This window comes from Leptidea sinapis, chromosome 7, assembly GCF_905404315.1.
Source record: "Leptidea sinapis chromosome 7, ilLepSina1.1, whole genome shotgun sequence".
Taxonomy (NCBI): Eukaryota; Metazoa; Arthropoda; class Insecta; order Lepidoptera; family Pieridae; genus Leptidea; species Leptidea sinapis.
The window spans coordinates 3,928,867-3,948,710 of record NC_066271.1 but is presented as its reverse complement, the minus strand read 5'-3'; the positions used below and the strand labels follow the sequence as shown (position 1 = coordinate 3,948,710).

Sequence of the window (19,844 nt, the reverse complement as noted above, 5' to 3'; positions counted from 1 at the left end):
GCGCGTCGCCAGTGCGCCCACGCCACTAACGTGAGAGTACGTCCTTGCATTTTGGCGCGAAATGGCTTCCGCTCGGCGCAGTTACCGGCTCGATTCTAAAGAAATTCTTGATGCTTTGGTAAATGATGTTGACTCAGACATTGAGGAAGACCCGGAAATTCAAATTGAAGGTAAATTATTGTATTTTATTATTGTATTTTTATTCAAATATACCCTTTTTGCGACGTATAGATTTTTATTAGTGTTTTCTCTCTCCAGAGGTAATTCAAGACTTACAAGAGGTGGTATCGGTCCAAGATGAAGTAAATGATGATGCTGACATGTCAGAAAACGTATCTGAACCAGACCAGGGACGGAGCCGGGGTCGCTCGAGACCTACACTTCGTGGCAGAACGAGATCGCGCGGCGGACGCGTTCGGTCAGGAGCGCGCTCGACCACCCGCTGTCGCGGCGGCAGACATGCAACAACTTCTATCAGGGAAATGGATGAAGGTAATGGATGGTCATACCAAGCAGCGGAGCAGCCGCCAGAAAATCCAGTATTTCAAGAAATATCTCGCGTATTAGCTCCGATTGATGAAAATTTGTCACTGTTCGATTGTTTCTCAATTTTTTTTCCTGATTATTTTTGGAACTTGCTCAAGACTGAAACAAATCGTTATGCAGCTCAAATGAAGGCTAAACAAACGCGACAAGGTATCCTGAAACCTGGCACTATGCTTTATATATGGAAACCTGTCACGAAACAGGAACTAAAAACTTTTTTTTCCATAGTGATTCATATGACACTCGTTCAAAAAGAAAGTTTCGATTCTTACTGGTCAACTCGTGAAATAATAGAAACTTCATTTGCCAGAAAGCACATGAATAGGAACCGATTCAGAGCTATTTACAGCTGTCTTCATTTGAACGACAACTCAAATTATAAACCACGTAATGATCCCGAATACGATGCTTTTTTCAAACTCCGACCGTATTTCAATGAACTGTGTTTTCTGTGTGAGAACAGTTTTTATCCCAACGAAAACTTGACGATCGATGAGGGCACTTGTGGATTTAGGGGTCGAGTGCACTTCAGAGTTTACAATAAAGATAAGCCCGATAAATACGGTATGAAAGTGTACATGCTTTGTGACGCGGAAACGGGCTACATACTACGCATGGTTCCCTATGTCGGCGACTCGAAATCTGTCGAGACTATTATCACGGAATTGAGTGAACCATATTTTGATAAATGGCACACCATTTATATGGATCGTTTTTTTACGAGTCCGACAATTGCAGACTTACTTTGGCTGAAGAAAACTCGCACTGTCGGCACAGTGATGGCAAATCGTCGTGGTCTGCCACAGGATTGGCGACAACAATCTTTGGAAAAAGATGAAATGGCTTTTTGTCACCGCGGAAATCTAACTGCCTGTAAATGGAGAGATAAGCGTGATGTACTTATACTCACGACGAAACATGGAGCTAGCTGGACAGAGGTGGATGCAAAAGTCAAAGGTGTGGGCGTAACCAAAAAGGTGAAACCAGACTGCATCCTCGACTATAACCATTATAAAATTGGCGTAGATCTCAATGACCAATATGTGTCCTATTATTCGTTAAATAGAAAAAGTATGAAATGGTGGAAAAAAATGTTTTTCAATTTAGTAGCGCGTTCTCTGGTAAACGCTTACATTTTATACAATAAATCCAGAGAACAACGACGCCGCCTGCGATTCTCGCAGTTTCTGATGGACTGTGGTGAACAGCTGGTGGAAACTGCATCAGATGCTGAAGCAGGACCCTCCCGTGGTCCACATGCTGTCGGGACTAGCACGAGGCTCGTCGGCAGGCACTTCATGGAGAGGATTCCAAGCTCGGAAAAGAAAGATAAAGTCGCACGAGTTTGCAAAGTGTGTGCCGACATTTTAAAAAAAGAAACCGGAAAAAGGGGGCGCAAAGAGACCATTTATTACTGCCCAGACTGCAATGTTCCCCTGTGCTACTATCCCTGCTTCAAAATATTCCACACAAAAAAAAATTACGTTACATAATTAGCTCAAGTATGTAAGATTGTTTATGTTGGAGTTTTTTTTTTTTCGATTTTAGACCTCTTTTCTTAATTTTTTTTCATAAATATTATTTTTTATTACAAATGTTTTTTATTTCATCCCTAAAAATATAAAGAACAATAGTACATATAAAAAAAGAATAATAGACATATCACAGATAGTTTTTATTTTATGAGTCATAGAATATCGGCAAAAAACGCCGGCGTACCAGGGAAAGCCGCCTTTATAACGGTCGGCTGTTAAAGTGTTAATGCATGCGGAACCTTCCGTAAGCCTACCATATACTACTACCTACATAGCTACTAAAATAAAATACTATTTAATATATGAGAATAAAAAGCAACGAAATCTTATAGTTTACCTGATTAAAGACACTACAAAGTAAAAAAAAATATAAAAAAAACTACGTCAATATACCGAGTTTCATAATTCTAAATGATTCCAAATTTCAAATAAGAACTACAATTTAACATTCATCCTATATCTATAAATCCAACATTTAAATATTCTTAACTTAACCTAACCCAACGGATTCAATAACAGTAGATATAGTTCCCGACGCATATATACCTAAGGAGAAGAAGAAAACACAAATAATCTTATTTATACACAAAAATAATAAAAAGTAGATTTTTTAGAATAATATCATCTTCGTTTAGTCAGTGTATAGCCAGTGCTACCAACATCAGATTATTTAATTTTGAGAAAAATAAATGCCTGTTTTAAATTGCCGCCGTTTCTGAGGGACAGCTTTCATTAGCCAGACTCTAGCAGACATTATTATGAGAATCGAAGAAATATAAATGGCTTATTCATAAATGTAGTCTGTTAATACTAACCTTTTATAAATTGATTGCTAAACTTAACATGTTAATATTTATTTGGCGGACAATATTTCCGTTATGTCAACGAATGACTTATGTAACGCTTCAACAAACTCCGAGCTATTATTGTGTGCTTTATAGCTAGCGACAGCGGCACCAAGTTTGTCAGGAAATGCTGAATATCTGAAAAAGTTTATATTATACATTGAAAACCAAACTGATATATTATACGTATGCAAAGCAAATAGTGCATCCATGTTGAAAATTGTGGGCAGGAATCATGTAAATAGTACTTCAGCTTATGTATTTGCTTAATACTTGAATTCCTTGGAAACAATAGGTTCCATTTGTGACAGTATAAAGAAGGAAAATTTAATAGTATGTAGGTATGTAATGGGTCAGGTATTATTTATTTATTTATTCCAAAGGTATTGTATTTTTTCCAGGCTCCTTTGCACAAGATGCCGGCTAGATTATGGGTACCATAACTGTGTTTCGGTCTGAAGGGCGCCGTAGCTAGTGTAATTACTGGGCAAATGAGACTTAGCATCTTATGTCTCAAGGTCAAGAGCGCATTTGTAGTGCCGCTCAGAATTTTAGGGTTTTTCAAGAATCCTGAGCGGCTCTCATCGTAATGGGTAGGTTGTATCAATTACCGTCAGCTGAAAGTCCTGCTCGTCTCGTCCCTTATTTTCATAAAAAAAAATTGCAGATGTGTCAAGTCCAAATTCAACAAGTCATATCGGTTTTAAACACTATACAACTATACTATTGATTTCACAGAGGGTCTGAGTGGCAAGCAGTTTCTGCAACACAACACTGTGGAACTGCACACATAAACGTACATCCACACTCACACACACTGATATGTAGACATACACTCACAAACACAAAAACACACATACATACACACAATATACACTTACAAGGGCAATAACACTACTTCTTTTTATTTTATATTATATTCAATAAAAAGATAGCTTAAGTAGGTAGTCGGAGAGCCTTAATACATCTACTCCCACTCAACACTTTAGGAAGTGCTGAAAAACAGTGCTGGATGGAAACATGAATCCATGTCAGGTGAAGCTGAGCCTTCTCCTTTTGCCTATTGTTTCATTGCCTAGTTATTTATGCCTTATGCATTTAATTTTTGTAATGTTCTGTATACAAAAGATTTGAGTTTTCTTTAGTGTTAATTCCGCCAATATTTTTCTTTAAACAAGTCGACACGTGTTTCGCCTGTACACGAGGCATCCTCAGGACGTGTTGTCTCGCCAAAATCTGGCACGAGACCGCTCTTTCATACCCTCGTCCCATGAAATGACGCGCTGTGATTGGTCGGCTGTTGTGACGTATTACCCCCGGAAGAGATACGTAACAGAGGTGATGGGACTAAATTTGTTTGTTCATTCAGTCTCGTGCCAGATTTTGGCGAGACAACACGTCCTGAGGATGCCTCGTGTAGAGGCGAAACACGTGTCGAATTGTTTAAAGACAAATATTGGCGAAATTAACACTAAATAAAACTCAAATCATTTGTATAATTATGGATTTCCGTAAAGTAACGCCTACTTCAATAAATGTTCTGTATGGCAATAAAGAATTTATTTATTTAATATACTCACGCAATACCAAATCCTTCCTTGACAACTGGCCCAAACCCACCAGCTAACACACTAGGAGATGATAGAGTGCTTGTACTCAGTATAGACTTATTCAATAACTTGTATTCGTGGGAGTCATAGATTTCTGGTCGCTTCATGTTGTTTTCCTCGGCAATTTTCATCAGTGCAAAGAGATGTCTGTCAAAACCTTGACCCATAGCTGCTTCCTTAACAAGCTGCGAGTGAGCTGAAGAACATTCTTGCATGAGTCCCCGAAGTTCTTGCTTCGATGATGTTGCTAAATGAAGTCTGTCACAGAACTCCTGAAAATTTACCGATTATATATTACCTACTAGCTAAGTCAAGTTCCTCAGTCCCAAGACTATGTGCTTTTCATAAGATGACTTAAGAAGGGCTATCAAAAATTATTTTAAACCATAAGTCTACTTTACTTTAATTCCATAGACAATGTTGGTTCTCTCTAATCTGCCTCCTGACAACCTCCTCTTTGTTCAGTAAGTTGTCAATCGGTTACTAACGTGTTTAACACAATCCTTCAGCAAACCAGTCGAGCTACAATAGTTGCCTGGCATAGTTGCCTTCTAATACCATATTCGTACATTAAGTGAAGTAATATGAGAAGTAATTGTAAATTGTAATAAAGCGCTTATTGTGAAGACGACTGGCTCGACCTTAAAATTTTTGACATATAATTCACACTGAAGCATTTAAATATTCTAAAATAAATTGGGAGCAAACAGTAAGTTGTATGAAGGAAAGACATACAACTACAAATATCCATATATAAGTTTTCTCTTTTTTACTGAAATAGTCTTGGGAGCCTTTTTAGCATTTTAATCTATATATATAAAAATGAATTGCTGTTCGTTAGTCTCGCTAAAACTCTAGAACGGCTGGATCGATTTGGCTAATTTTGGTGTTGAATTATTTGTGGAAGTCCAGAGAAGGTTTAAAAGGTGAATAAATGTGAAAATGCTCGCAATTAAATAAATACAACATTTTTGTTTTTCCTTTGATGTGTGTCCCGTCGTTCAGAAATCAAACTGAAAGAATAGTTTAAAATAAATAACTAAATAGAATCCTTATTTCTTTCTTTCTCCGGAAGTAAAAAACAAATTTAATTTTAGCTGCCTATAATAGTTGGTAGATTTTATGTACAATTTTATATTTGGAAGGTCTGAGAATCGGTCGTCATCTTTTTTTATACCCCAAAAATTTTAATTATTGATATTTTTCTTATTACTTTATATGGCAATACAACGTTTGCTGGGTCAGCTAGTAAGTTATAAAAAAAATCCTGGCTTTCTATACTATACTAGAACATAATATATTTGAGGGCATAGATAATTTATACGTCCAGATAAAGTATCTTGCTGTTAGACAACCGATGCAAACAGGCCAGGAATATTAGTTACCAGTGGGAGGCTTCTTTGCACAGGATGCCGGCTAGATTATGGATACCACAACGGCGCCTATTTCTGCCGTGAAGCAGTAATGTGTAAACATTACTGTGTTTCGGTCTGTAGGCGCCGTAGCTAGTGAAATTATGTCTCAAGGTGACGAGCGCAATTGTAGTGCCGCTCAGAATTTTTGTGTTTTTCAAGAATCCTGAGCGGCACTGCAATGTAATGGGTAGGGCGTATCAATTACAATCAGCTAAACGTCCTGCTCGTCTCGTCCCTTATTTTCATTTAAAAAAAAGTTTAGTGTGCGTGACAATCTACGACTTATACCCACGATTTGTATAACACTTCTGTGTTAGTGTGCGTAAATTGCATAAAATCTTTCAACTAAACTCAATTTTATGCGTTTTCACAGCTGCCATAGTCTATCTACACGTATAAATGATCTAAGAAAAAAATGCTGACTTTGTAAATATATTTGAGGGTATTCATAGAAATAACCTTTGTCTTTTCGGTGCACGGACGCATCGTTTCTGTTCGGCCATGTTTGAATGCAGAGGTGCTACAAGACTCGTAGGTGCCGACGTATTTACCGTACAGTAAATGATATGCGGCCTGGAAAAGAAAATTCTATAATAATAAATTACAAAAGAATTCTTGGAGATATTTTTTTTATGGAATAGGAGGACTATCGAGCGTACGGGTCACCTGGTGTTAAGTGATCACCGCCGCCCACACTCTCTTGCAACACCAGAGGAATCACAAGAGCGTTGCCGGCCTTTAAGGAAGGTTTACGCGCTTTTTATGAAGGTACCCATGTCGTATCGTCCCGGAAACACCGCACAAGGAAGCTCATTCCACAGCTTTGTAGTACGAGGGAGAAAGCTCCTTGAAAACCGCACTGTGGAGGACCGCCACACATCCAGATGATGGGGATGAAATCCTAACTTGTGGCGTGTCGTGCAAAGGTGGAATTCGGCGGCAGGAATCAGGTTAAACAGCTTTTCGGAACACTCCCCGTGATAAATGCGGTAGAAGACACACAATGAAGCGACATCTGTACTTATATACTAGGGTTGAATAAATTTATTGCTATGCGTTAAGTGTAGATATTTATGATATGATATTTTTTAATGATAACATTAACACCACCAAAAATTTATTTTTACGTGACTGTACCTACGTGATGTTTTTAGAGTTCTTGCCCGTTTGCCCCCTCTTACATATATAAAAAAAATTACGAGTGGTAGAAAAGTTTTATTAACGGGGGTTTTCACTCTTCGGTATCTCTCATATGGCTACTCGTTTGGGGTAGGTAAATGTATTCCGAACCCACTTGGACCATAGCAACATATCCGAGTGAACCCAAAAGTGATCACACGGATATTATATATTCTATGGTGTGCCCCGCGCGCGACTACTTAGAAATGTATACAGATTGCGCGCACAGGGCGAATTCCCAGCCTGTGTGAATTTGTTACATTGCACTTAACAATTTTTTGTTTTTAAAGTGGGACCCTCAATTCTGGGATTAATTACACAAATAAAACTGAAAACAAAATTTTGTAGACGGCGAGGGACCCAAACCCGGTTTAGCAGGTTATCAACTGTAAAGTAGATCCTGTAGATGATGCCACAACCTGAGAGTTGAACAAAGCATACAAGATTTTATAAACGATACATCACTCGAACGGTGGGCACAGTCGGAAGTGCGCTCGCACGCAACGCGAAAGGTTGCGCGTTCATCAAATTTTGTCTTCAGTTTTATTTGTGTATGCACTAGGCATGTAAGTTTGTCATTAAATAAAGTGGGATCAGCTATTGGAAGTTTTACACATTTAAATTGTACCAAAATTTATGGGCGATGCGGCACTCGAACCCGCTATTTTTTTTTTATTGACACTTTTACACAAATTATCTTGCCCCAACCTGGCTTTGCATCCATAGTACAGCCTATGATATATTTAATACAATATATACTAAAACATACATAAATACATATAAACATCCATGACTCGGAAACAAATAATAAAATCATATAAATGTTTGCACCTACCGGGATTTGAACCCGGGACCACTAGCTCAGTAGGCAGGGTCACTAACCACTGGGCTATATGGGACGTCACGACGGTTTACGTCCGAGACGATTGGCTTAGTTGGTCAGAGCGCTAGGACGAATCCCGCATCATCCAAAAATTTTGGGGCAGGATCAATTTGTAAACATAACACCAGAAGTTAGGGGCATAACTTAAAAATAACAAACTATTTAAGTTCACAAGTGCTGCAATGGATCAAGGGACATAGCGGTTCGTTGGGAAATGATGCAGCGGATGAGCTTGCAAGGCGGGCATCGGCAAATATAGTGACTGGTCCATTGCCACTTCTGCCACTGCCCTTCAGCCAAATGCGCTCATGGATACGCTCTCTCAACAACGACCTACACAACACCCGATGGATGAATGTCTCAAGCTGTAGACAGTCGAAGGAAGCGATACCTGCACTGTCGCCCAAACTGACACGTAGACTTATCAGCCTCAACAGACATGACATCCGTATAATGGTGGGCATCCTAACGGGTCACACATCACTAAACAAACACCTTTTCACAATCGTCGTAACGGACAGTCTAAGTGCAGAGGCTGCCTGGCCGAAGACGAAACGCTCGCTCACGTAATCCTGGAATGTGCGGGGGTGGCCAACCAACGGGCAAAAACCTTAACCAGTACAAGGTCGCTCCAGGAAGTCTGCGAACACCCCAGGAATGTTCTGAACTTCTGGAAGGAGCTGGGCTGGTTGGAGTAACTGGCCATTACTGCACGCAAAATGGACCCATGCTAGTGGTTTAATTGCGGAAGCAGGGGCCACCATACCATACCAAGTTCACAGATTTACTCTAACTAGTGACTAATTATATAATTTACCTGAAAACCAAGTTGCATAATACAATCGGGGCTAACTTTTAACTTTTTGCAAGCTTCTTTGTTAAGACCTTCATACAATATGTAATCGATACTTAAAGAGTTACACCACTCGTTGAACTCTCTCTTTGCATTCTCTACATATTGTTTGGATTTTTCGTCTAAGTTGAACTCTGAAAAAAAAATAAGTGTTTACTTCTAATCTTTTTTTTTAAATTGCATTTGTAGAGACTGCAGAAGTCTGTTAAAGCCAGAATTCACGCGAAATAAGGGAACAAAAAAAATCGCGAGAAGTGGATAACCCCGCTGGTAACTTTTGCGTATCAAAAAGGCTTGGTATTTATCGTCGACAGGTGCCCCAAATCAATCCCTAGGCTCGATCAAAATGCTTTGTCCCCTGAAATATTTGTTTCACTGATGAACAAATTTTCAAAAGTGGTCGAAAAAGTGCAGCGTTATCACCATTCTGTGTCAGTTATGGTCTGGTAGGGGGAGTATCATCAAGGAGTTACTTCTTCATTTGTGTGAAAAAGGAGTGAAGACTTTAGCCAAAGTGTATCAAGAGATTGTCTTAGATCGTGTTGTGAACCTTTTAGGATACACTTTTTAAAAAACAAACAAACTACCCAAACTTAGCTGAAATTCAAAGTTCCGGAGTTTGTAAGAGCTGAATATTGGCCATCGCCTAACTCAGTTTTGAACTCTTTTTACCACTAATTTTGGTCAGTTTTAGAAGACAGCTAGTCTATACAACATGCCGACATCGAGTCGAAAATATCTCTAGAACAAGCTGTAACTAAGGCCCGTATTATTAACTAATCTCAGCTTCGAGCATGACATCAAGATCGTGCTCAAGTCTCTGTTCTTATTAATAAATTGGACTTGAGTAATCTTAAACTCAATCTCAGTTGAGAGTTGTCAAAAAACGTTCATATACACAATTCAAACTCGGCACTTGAGACGCAACTCAAGTGCGTATTTGGAGTTGCTAAAGTCAAGTGCGGTTCGGCCACGACTTGAGCAGCTGTATTAACCCAGAAAAATAATTATTTTGAAGCGAAAACATGTCAATAAACGAAGTTATTGGTGATATCGAATATTATAACGATATTTTATGGCCTAGGTGTACTCGAAGACCATGATTTTAAGAAAAAGTACAGGTTTGAAGTTTGCCCTGAAATAGTGCGTAAATAAAGTAATAAAGGTTTCATAAAAATGTTACCAAATATCGAATAACTAGAGCATGAAGAATAAGTAGCTAAGGTTGTACTAACTTTTTTTAAATGAAAACAAGGGACGAGACCAGCAGGAGGTTCAGCTGATGGTAATTGATCCGCCCTACCCATTACAATGAAGTGCCGCTCAGGATTCTTAAAAAACCCAAATATTCTGTGCGGCACTACAATTGCGCTCGTCACCTTGAGACATAAGATATTAAGCCTCATTAGCCCAGTAATTTCACTAGCTACGGCGCCCTTCAGACCGAAACACAGTAATGTTTACATATTACTGCTTCACAGCAGAAATAGGCGCCGTTGTTGTACCCATAATCTAGCCGGCTTCCTGTGCAAAGGAACCAGTTTACCCACTGGTAAACTGCGCCTCTCCAACGGTGTGTATGGAAATAATGCCTTTTTTTTAAAAGTACATTCAATCGATTATTTTATCGTAAAGATCGTTTAAGACGTAACGTTAAGTAACTTGATTTAATAAACTACTTGCCTAGCTTTTTAACACTAATATTGGTGGTTGCAGGTTTCGTGTCTGGATGTACGAATGGTCTGGTTGTGGTTTCTGCGTATACATCTTGGAAAAATCTCAGGACAGCAACACCATCTCCCCAAGAATGTTCAAAATTTATCCCAGATACTCCATCTTTAGTCACAATTAAACTAAATGATTTGTCATACCACCTGAAATTTATCGTAGGACATTTTTAAAACGATAAAACGAAAAAGTTCTAATATCAAAGACTTGTTCTCTGTTCTAAGTATTATAAATTAAACATAAGAATAATAATTAAGATCGGAGACTATTATTATCTATGAGATAATAAAGGTTGCATTTTTGACTTACTTTCAAAAAAGCTAAAAAAATATCATACGTAACTCAAAAATGGTTCGCCTTTGTTAAGCATATGGGGGATAAAAGTATCGCAAATAATCACCTCTTAACGGAAATACGTCGAATAACCAATAAGCCTGTATATAATATGTTACGGGTAATGCTAGAAGGTTAAGAAAACTTAGATTTACCATGGTTTAAGTAGTAGATATTATCTAAGGCTTTTAGGTAAAGTTCGAAAATGAATTGTGAATTTTAAAACCAAAGATAGAGACTTGCGCCACACCCCGTCTCGGGTGTATAGCCATTTTTTATGACAGTAAGGGACGAGACGAGCAGGGCGTTCAGCTGATGGTAATTGATACGCCCTGCCCATTACAATGCAGTACCGCTCTGGATTCTTGAGAAACCCTAAAATTCTGAGCAGGACTACAATTGCGCTCGTCACCTAAGACATACAATGTTAAGTCTCATTTGCCCAGTAATTTCACTAGCTCGGCACCCTTCAGATCGAAACACAATAATCCTTACACATTACTGCTTCACGACAGAAATAGGCGCCCTTGTGGTACCCATAATCTAGCCGGCATCCGTTTTTTTTATGGAATAGGAGGACAAACGAGCGTACGGGTCACCCGTTGTTAAGTGATCACCGCCGCCCACAATCTCCCGCAACACCAGAGGAATCTCAGGAGCGTTGCCGGCCTTTAAGGAAGGTGTACGCGCTTTTTTTGAAGGTACCCATGTCGTATCGTCCCGGAAACACCGCACGAGGAAGCTCATTCCACAGCTTTGTAGTACGTGGAAGAAAGCTCCTTGAAAACCGCACTGTGGAGGACCGCCACACATCCAGATGGTGAGGATGATATCCTAACTTGTGGCGTGTCGTGCGAGGGTGGAATTCGGCGGCAGGAACCAGGTAAAACAGCTCTTCGGAACATTCCCCGTGATAAATGCGGTAGAAGACACACAATGAAGCGACTTCTCTACGCAACGCCAAGTGATTCAGCCGTTCACAGAGCACTGGGTCCCCCACAATTCGAGCTGCTCTACGTTGCACGCGGTCAAATGGATCGAGCTGATACTGGGGTACGCCAGACCAGAGATGACAGCAATACTCCATGTGTGGCCGGACCTGCGCTTTGTAGAACGCTAGTATGTGAGCCGGCTTGAAGTATTGCCGTGCTCTATTAATGACGCCCAGTTCCTTTGAAGCCAATTTGGCTTTGCCCTCCAGATGACCACGAAATTGGCAATCGCTCGAGATTTCGAGACCCAGTATTCTGATACTAGGCGAGGCTTTAAGGGAAGTGTTGTCGAAGAGCGGTGGGGTTTTTTTAGTGGTAAACGCGCAAACTTGAGTCCTCTGGGGGTTGAATTGGACAAGGTTCAATTTACCCCATTCCGCGACCTTCTCGAGAGAGGACTCGATAGAAGACACAGGTTTCTCCCGGCACTGGTCGATGATTTCCCGAGAGACCTGCATGGCCCATGTATACAGCATCACCAGTGCTGTCATCTGCATAGAATATATATAGCAATGAATGTTGGAGGTTTTCAACATATCATTAATATGCAGATGAAACAGCGTGGGAGATAGCCACAGTCTTGGGGCACTCCAGCATTCACGGGCTTCGGGTTCAAGCAATATCCGTCGACAACCTGTATGCTGCGCCTAGTGAAGAAGCTGGAGGTCCACTTGCACAAGCTTTCGGGAAGCCCAAATGATGGAAGTTTTGAGAGGAGCGCCTTCGCCATACACGATCAAAGGACTTCGCTATATCCAGGCTAACTGCCAGGCCTTCCCCCTTGCTTTCAATAGCCGCAGCCCATCTATGTGTTAGGTATACCAGAAGATCACCTGCCGACCGACCATGGCGAAACCCGTATTTTCGGTCGTTGATCAACTGGTGACCCTCTAGGTATACCAAGAGCTGACGGCTAATTATGCTCTCCATGATTTTGGAGAGCAGGGAGGTAATAGCAATAGGCCTGTAGTTTGCCGGATCCGAACTGTCTCCTTTTTTTGGATCGGATGGACAAGGGCTGACTTCCATGAGTCAGGGACTACGCCTTTAGAATAAGAGTGCCGGAATAAACGCGTTAGCACCGGCGTCAACTCAGGGGCACACGTTCTAAGCACGATTGGAGAAATGCCATCCGGCCCGCTCGACTTCCTGACGTCCAACGAAAATAGAGCTCGCCTAACAGTTTTCTGTCTGAACTGTATTTCAGGCATAGAGCTCTGACACCGCGGGATGGTCGGCGGTGTTTTTCCGTTGTCGTCAAGAGTCGAGTTGGAGGCGAAAAGAGCGCACAAGAGATCGGCTTTCTCTTTTGCCGTATGGGCCAGGGTGTCATTCCTCATGTGCAACGGCGGCATGGACGGCTGGCTGAAGTTACCAAGAGCAGCTTACGACAACGACCAGAACTTGCGTGTTCCGGTCGGGTAACTGGTAAGCTGCTCGCCGATTTTGACGACGTGTTTTGACTTTGCACGGGCGATTTGCCGCTTAAAAAATCTGGAGGCACGGTTGTATTTCCTCTTAAGAACTATGCAGTTCGGATCCTTTGTGCCCAGCGCCGCAACCCAAGTTCGATACGCCTGTTTTTTGTAGTCAGATGCTGCCTTAACTGACGCATCGAACCAGGGCTGTGATCTGCCACCGATCGGTACTACAGATCTTGGTATAAAAATATCCATGCCCTGTAGTATATATATCACAATTCACATCGCCTACTGCAACGGCGCAGGCACTAGGATCATCCGAAGGGAAACAAACCCTACCTTGGGGTAGGATGCAAAAAAGAAACGCATCCTATCCCAATCTGCTGACTTGTAGTGCCAAACGCGGCGGGTCGCTGGTGGTCTGTGACGTTGGCGTCGGATAGGCACTACACTTCTGACCAGGCAATGGTCGGACGTTCCGAGAGGGGCGTCGACGAAGACCTGGTAACCATCGGGATGTGTAGTCAGCAGAAGATCCAAAAAGGACGGCATGTGGCTATCCACATCCGGGAGCCGCGTTGGCGACTCAACCAATTGGGACAGACCATACGCCAATGCAAAATTATGCACAGATCGCTCTGCGTAGTAGTGTGGTACGCGATCCAAGCCATTCGGCATTGTGCCCAATGGTTGAAATTACCCAAGACTACGATTTCAGCGGAGATGAGATGATCGGTTTCTGCGTTACCACTATGGGACCTGTAGGCACACGCATAGATGCGGACGCGGCCCTCTAAATCTACGCGGAGCCAGAGAGTGGACATGTCCCTACCCTCAAAATTGCCGAGACGGCGACAGCAGAAGGCCTCCGGTCCTCGACACTTACCTATGCGAAACATAGCGGCACTAGGCCGCTACTTCACCCCGGTATTCTGTGCGAGTGTGGTAATTAGCCCGGACGAGTCTAGCCCGATTGTACTGACGTCAAAAGACGGCAGCGTGACTCTCCCACTTCTAAAAAGCCCTTAGTCGCCTCTTACGACACCCATGGGCCTGGGGCTCCCCTATTCTTTTTACGCCCCGGGGAAAGTACAGGGCATCCGTGCAAAGGAGCTTCTCACTGGTAATATATTTTTATAAATATACTTAATTCCAATTAAAATATTTATATTTATATTATTTTTTAGAACCTTAATCGCTGTTTCCTCAAATTCAGTCTTACTTGCCATAAGGGTTATAGTATTCTACTTCGCATATTAGGCAACATAATTAGATGTAATATACCTGTTGTAATTTTAACCATAGTATCTAATATATAAAATTCTCATGTCGCGGTGTTTGTAGTTAAACTCCTTCGGAACGGCTTGACCGATTCTCATGAAATTTTAATCCATATTGGGTAGGTCTCAGAATCGGACAACATCTATTTTTCATCCCCCTAAATGTTTAGGGTGGTCCACGCCAAATTTTTTTTTAAATCTTTTTTGACAGTTTTTTAAAAATTTGTTTGATTATGAGTCAGCATAAAAAAATACATACAACTTAAAATTTTCACCCATCTACGATCTACAGTTACTTTTGTATCGCGATTTTAATATCGGCAATACAATGTTTGCTGGGCCAGCTAGTATTCTATAAAATATATATTTGTAGTAGCATATAATATACTACGTACAATATACTTTTTAATGGTTGTATTATGCAACACCTAACATTACCCAGCCAGTGTTGGGTACACATAGTCATAGATGTATTTGGGTAAACACTGAAAGCAAATTAATGTTGCTTACATTTTCGGACTTTTCCCAAAACACTTGGTAAATACTAGTTAGGTATATCAAGGTAAACTTAAGTGTAATTACCCACCTATCACTACCCATAACATATACATACATTTTAATATATATATTTCTTTTGTGTGTCTGTTGTAATTGAACTACCTCTTAAACAGCTGGACCAATTTTGATGATTTTTTTGTGTGTTCCAGTGAATTTCAGATTGGTTTAGATTCTCAATTCTGTTGATATAATATAAATCTCCTGCTCATGTGTATGTTAGTGAACTCCTACTAACGGCTGGACTGATTTGTCAAATTTAAGACGTGTGTACAGGACAATGTATTGGGTACTAGCAGTAAAAATAATATAATGAAAGGAAGTTTTATTTTAAGTATTAATAATGTTACCTGTTTGTACCATCACCATGCAGATATAATTTAAGAATTTTATTCTTATCATCATCAATTGAATCTTCATCCAAAATAAGATTAAATATTGCTGTATCTATTTGACGAAGGGTGTCAGAGTTGCCAGTGTCCTCTAGATGTGCTCGTTGCATTGCCCATAAATCTCTATTTTGGGATGTCAGCACTCCCAATGGAAAATCTGCGCTTTTCCTTTGATCAGTCATAATTTTGTGCAAATTTCCTAGTATCTCGGCTGGAGACAGTAGATTACCTAAAATATGAAGATGGACGATATAATATGACATATTACTTAATGTTTCATAACACATATAATATCTACAGACTAAGATTAATGAAAATAAAATTTCTATCTTTTGTTGTACTATCTGCATGTCTGTAATCATGTAAAATTTAGTGCATTTCTTGTACCTGCCCTACATGGGCATAGTTCAAATCTGATAAAAATTAATAGATAAGTAATGTTTTACCTAAATTATAAATATGGAACATACTTAGTGAGAATAGGAACATTAATGTCATAAATATTACATTAACAGTCATCAGAATTAACCTAAATCTAACAAAATCTCTGAACACCTCCGATTATAGTCTGGCAACTGATTGCAGATTCAAAATACAAAAAAAAACATTAATCGGACTTCTGCTCATTTTCAACAGTTATTCTTTTAAGATTGGCATGGTTGAAAAAGCAAAAAAAAAGTAAGAACACCACACAATTTTCGCTGAAAAAGCTTTTAGGGCTGTCAGCACAGAGGAGATGTTTACACCCGAGCCCGACACATGGACCCTGTTTCAGGTTCTTCAATATGTAAATGTATTTTCCTCCTCTCAAGAAAAAAAACTATTTCCATGCAACACAACACTTGCATAACACCATAAGAAAACTGGTGTAGCAAATTAGCCTCATCATTGTACATTATATTCACATTCAGGCATAGGCATGAAAGATATTGAATCACCGAACATAAAATGTTTGCCAATGTGCATCTTTTTCTATACTTTAAAAGATTCAATTGATATACTTATTATGTCTTTTTATATAATTAAATGACACTTATCACTTCTTTTTCCTATTTATACTGGAAATTTTAAATACTGAGTCAATAGCAACAAACCAACACCCAACCCAGATTTAACCAACATCTGGTAATCATGAATTTCTCATCAAAATAAAGACAGTTATAATAAGTCCATATTTTGTTAGTAACAATAATTTATACACAGTATAGTATCCATATCCATCATATTAGGTTTAATTGTTTAACACTTTAATTCTAAAACACTACAGTTTTCTTTTTCATGCAAACAACTCATGCCTAAACATTTATAGTATGATTGATTGCTATAAAACTTTATGAAGTCTCTCTAGGGCTAGTAGTAAGTATCAATACTTAAATACTTTGCTGACATATCACCAATTATTACCATCATTATCTAGGACATCAAAAGTATAAAAATGTCCATTTTTCTGAACAACTACATGATTACACTTTGGGTCTCTTAGTATCCTGTCCTTGCCTTCTAGTGGAATTCGAGTAGCATTAAAAAGTCCTTCAAACTGACTCATATCTAGAGGATATGCCTTAAATAAGTAAGCTCCATACCTAAAATATAAGAAAATATTTACAAGGATACACCCTATTTAACACTAAACTATAAACTTATTTCTGAGGATGCATACCATGACAAACTCTCAGGTAGAAGACCAGTAATAGTTCTAAATAATGGAGTATTGCTTTTCTTTGGTTGTAAATGAAAAACTTCAGGTTCTAAAATAGATTCTCTAAGGGACAACATAAATCTAGCTGCTGACACAATAATATTTGTAGCTCTGATTAACTGATTATTGTAGTCGGGCCTAGAATCATTTTGAAAAACCAAAAGAGGGTTATAATTTATTGGTAAGGGTGCACGATCTCTAAGATACAAATCAAACCAATAATTGGAAATATAACTAGTGTCTTTATTTGCCTTGTCTTTCGCAATAAGTTTATCTTGTAATATTTTTCCTTCTGCCAATGAAAAACTTCTTGTTCTCTGTTCTGCAAGTGCATAATTTTCTTTACTTAAAAGCGGTTTTAATGCATTTAAATATCGTTCGGTACTCTTTGAAAGCTCTGGTATAGGTAGCCTGGGAAGTGATTTTTGAAAATGCATCGTCGGCACTTTACTTCTTTGTAAATATTGATACTCAATATCCTTCACACGAGATATTCTAGTAGAAAACATATCAAAACCTTTAAAAGTAGGCTGTTTGTTTACACTTTTTGACAGTTTCAACATTTTATATAAAACACACAAACAATAATGCACTCAAGTTCTTTAATTAACTTGCTTGAACTGTGTATTGTATTTTATTTCTACGCAGAATTAGATACTTATTTAATTTACTGTTGAACTTTGAACTTTATTCTAACTTCTAGGCAGTAGTAGGCTCTAATTTCTAAACAAATACTCAAATTTAACAGCAGGTCAACAGTCTTAAGTCTTTACGTTTGCTCATTATAATTTGTATGCTTTACAGCTAAAAATTCATTAGATAAAGATTTTATTCCGTAATCTGTTTGACTTTGTACCCCAAAATGATTACAAATACAAAAAACAACTTTCAAGTATAAACTAGCGCTGGAATCGGGATCGAATAATCGCAGAATCGATTTATTGATACCAAAAATCGTTTTAATGATATATCGTAGACGGAGAATGCATAAGCAAATGGATATTTTTTATCGTAGTCACACAAGAAAAAGAGCAATTTACGCTGATGACGTGTAAAGGGCTGAAATAGGTTTTATAGCGATGAGATTTTAAAGTGAAACTTTTATAACATCGTCTCGAACTTTTTGGTCTGTGTGTTGCATGTCGCGTGACGGTCGGGCGGCGCCTATAGTTCGTAGCAGCTGACCGTGTAGTGGCAAATATTATATATATATTATATTATATATATATATATAAACTGATTCTTAAATATATATATAGAATCAGAAAATTAAATAAAAACCACACTTCGACTGAAGGACTGACATCCATGGTCATGAAGTAAGTAAAAAAAATTCACAGAAGAAAGACGATGAAATAGTTTTAGCGGACGATTAATTTGAATGTTATTCATCCGACAATCGGACGACAAATTAATTTTATGCGTCCGGTTGGTTTATTTCTACGCAGAATTAGATACTTATTTAATTTACTGTTGAACTTTGAACTTTAATTTTACTTACTTAACTTCTAGGCAGTAGTAGGCTCAAATTTCTAAACAAATACTCAAATTCAACATGGCATTTACAGGCAAAATGTTTGCGCATTATATTAAGAGCTATGAAATCTAGTTCTATTAATGCTATGCAGGTCGAGTGTGTAGAACCTCCCCTCTCGCTTCGTCGACAGTTCCTCGCTAATAAACTGTTTTTTAAATTAGCGGAATTCCGGGATCACCCTTTGCTGCATAAATTAGATCAATTAGTTGGCCTATACAACAATAACCAAATTTCTCAAGATAAGAGATCATGTCTTGCCCATAGTTACCTATTGTACTCTCAACTCCCTAACCCCTTTTTTCAACTTTCGAAATTACCGCTACTCTCAATGCCTTTCAATGCACTTCCAACCCTTAATAATTTTAGATCTGGGCATTAATAAGTTCACCATAGAAGCTAACAAAACATTTTCTCATGTTATGCATTCAGATTTCCAAAATTGGCATAAGATTTTCACTGATGCTTCTAAAATACACATGAGCCCAGTTGGTGTTGCAGTATGGATCCCCTCCACAAGAATTGTATTAAGTTATAGCTGCCCAACTGTCACTTCGGTATTCACAGGGGAAGCAATTGCTATACTTGAAGCTATTTTATTTATTAAGTCCCATGGCCTAAACAATTCTATTATATTATCAGACTCCAAAAGCTGCCATCAATCCATCCTCTCAAATCCATTTCGCTCAAAAAGTAGGTTTCCAATTATACTTAAGATAAGAGAAAACTTGAAAGAGTGCTATGATCTCAACATCAACATAGTTCTAGCATGGATACCAGGCCATGCAGGCATAATCGGCAATGAAAATGCTGATGCTTGTGCCAGGTCAGCTGCTCATACAGGTTCCCAACAACATTCTCAAATCTTCTCTCATGACTTGTGCTCCACTTTGAAAATAAATATGTTTGAGAGGTGGTCAAACATCTGGCAGGTTTCCAAAACTGCTAAAGGCGTCTTTTATGGTGATATACAACCTGTAATCCCTTTAAAACCGTGGTTCTCGAAATTTAGATTCCCCAATAAATCAATAATATCAACAGTTT

The 19,844-nt window shown here is 39.0% G+C and overlaps 1 protein-coding gene across 1 annotated transcript; it reads right to left on the bottom strand.

Annotated features, from left to right (window-relative positions):
• Positions 1–2,310: 2,310 nt before the first annotated feature.
• LOC126965406 (carnitine O-palmitoyltransferase 2, mitochondrial) lies at positions 2,311–18,165 on the bottom strand. The gene is made up of 8 exons (XM_050809007.1): positions 17,228–18,165; positions 16,972–17,150; positions 15,526–15,796; positions 10,550–10,740; positions 8,831–9,000; positions 6,411–6,524; positions 4,507–4,808; positions 2,311–3,064 (listed from the first exon to the last, which is right to left on the bottom strand). Exons 1-8 carry the CDS (start codon positions 17,827–17,829, stop codon positions 2,935–2,937), a joined length of 1,959 nt encoding a protein of 652 aa, XP_050664964.1. The 5' UTR covers positions 17,830–18,165; the 3' UTR covers positions 2,311–2,934.
• Between the last annotated feature and the right edge of the window lie 1,679 nt (positions 18,166–19,844).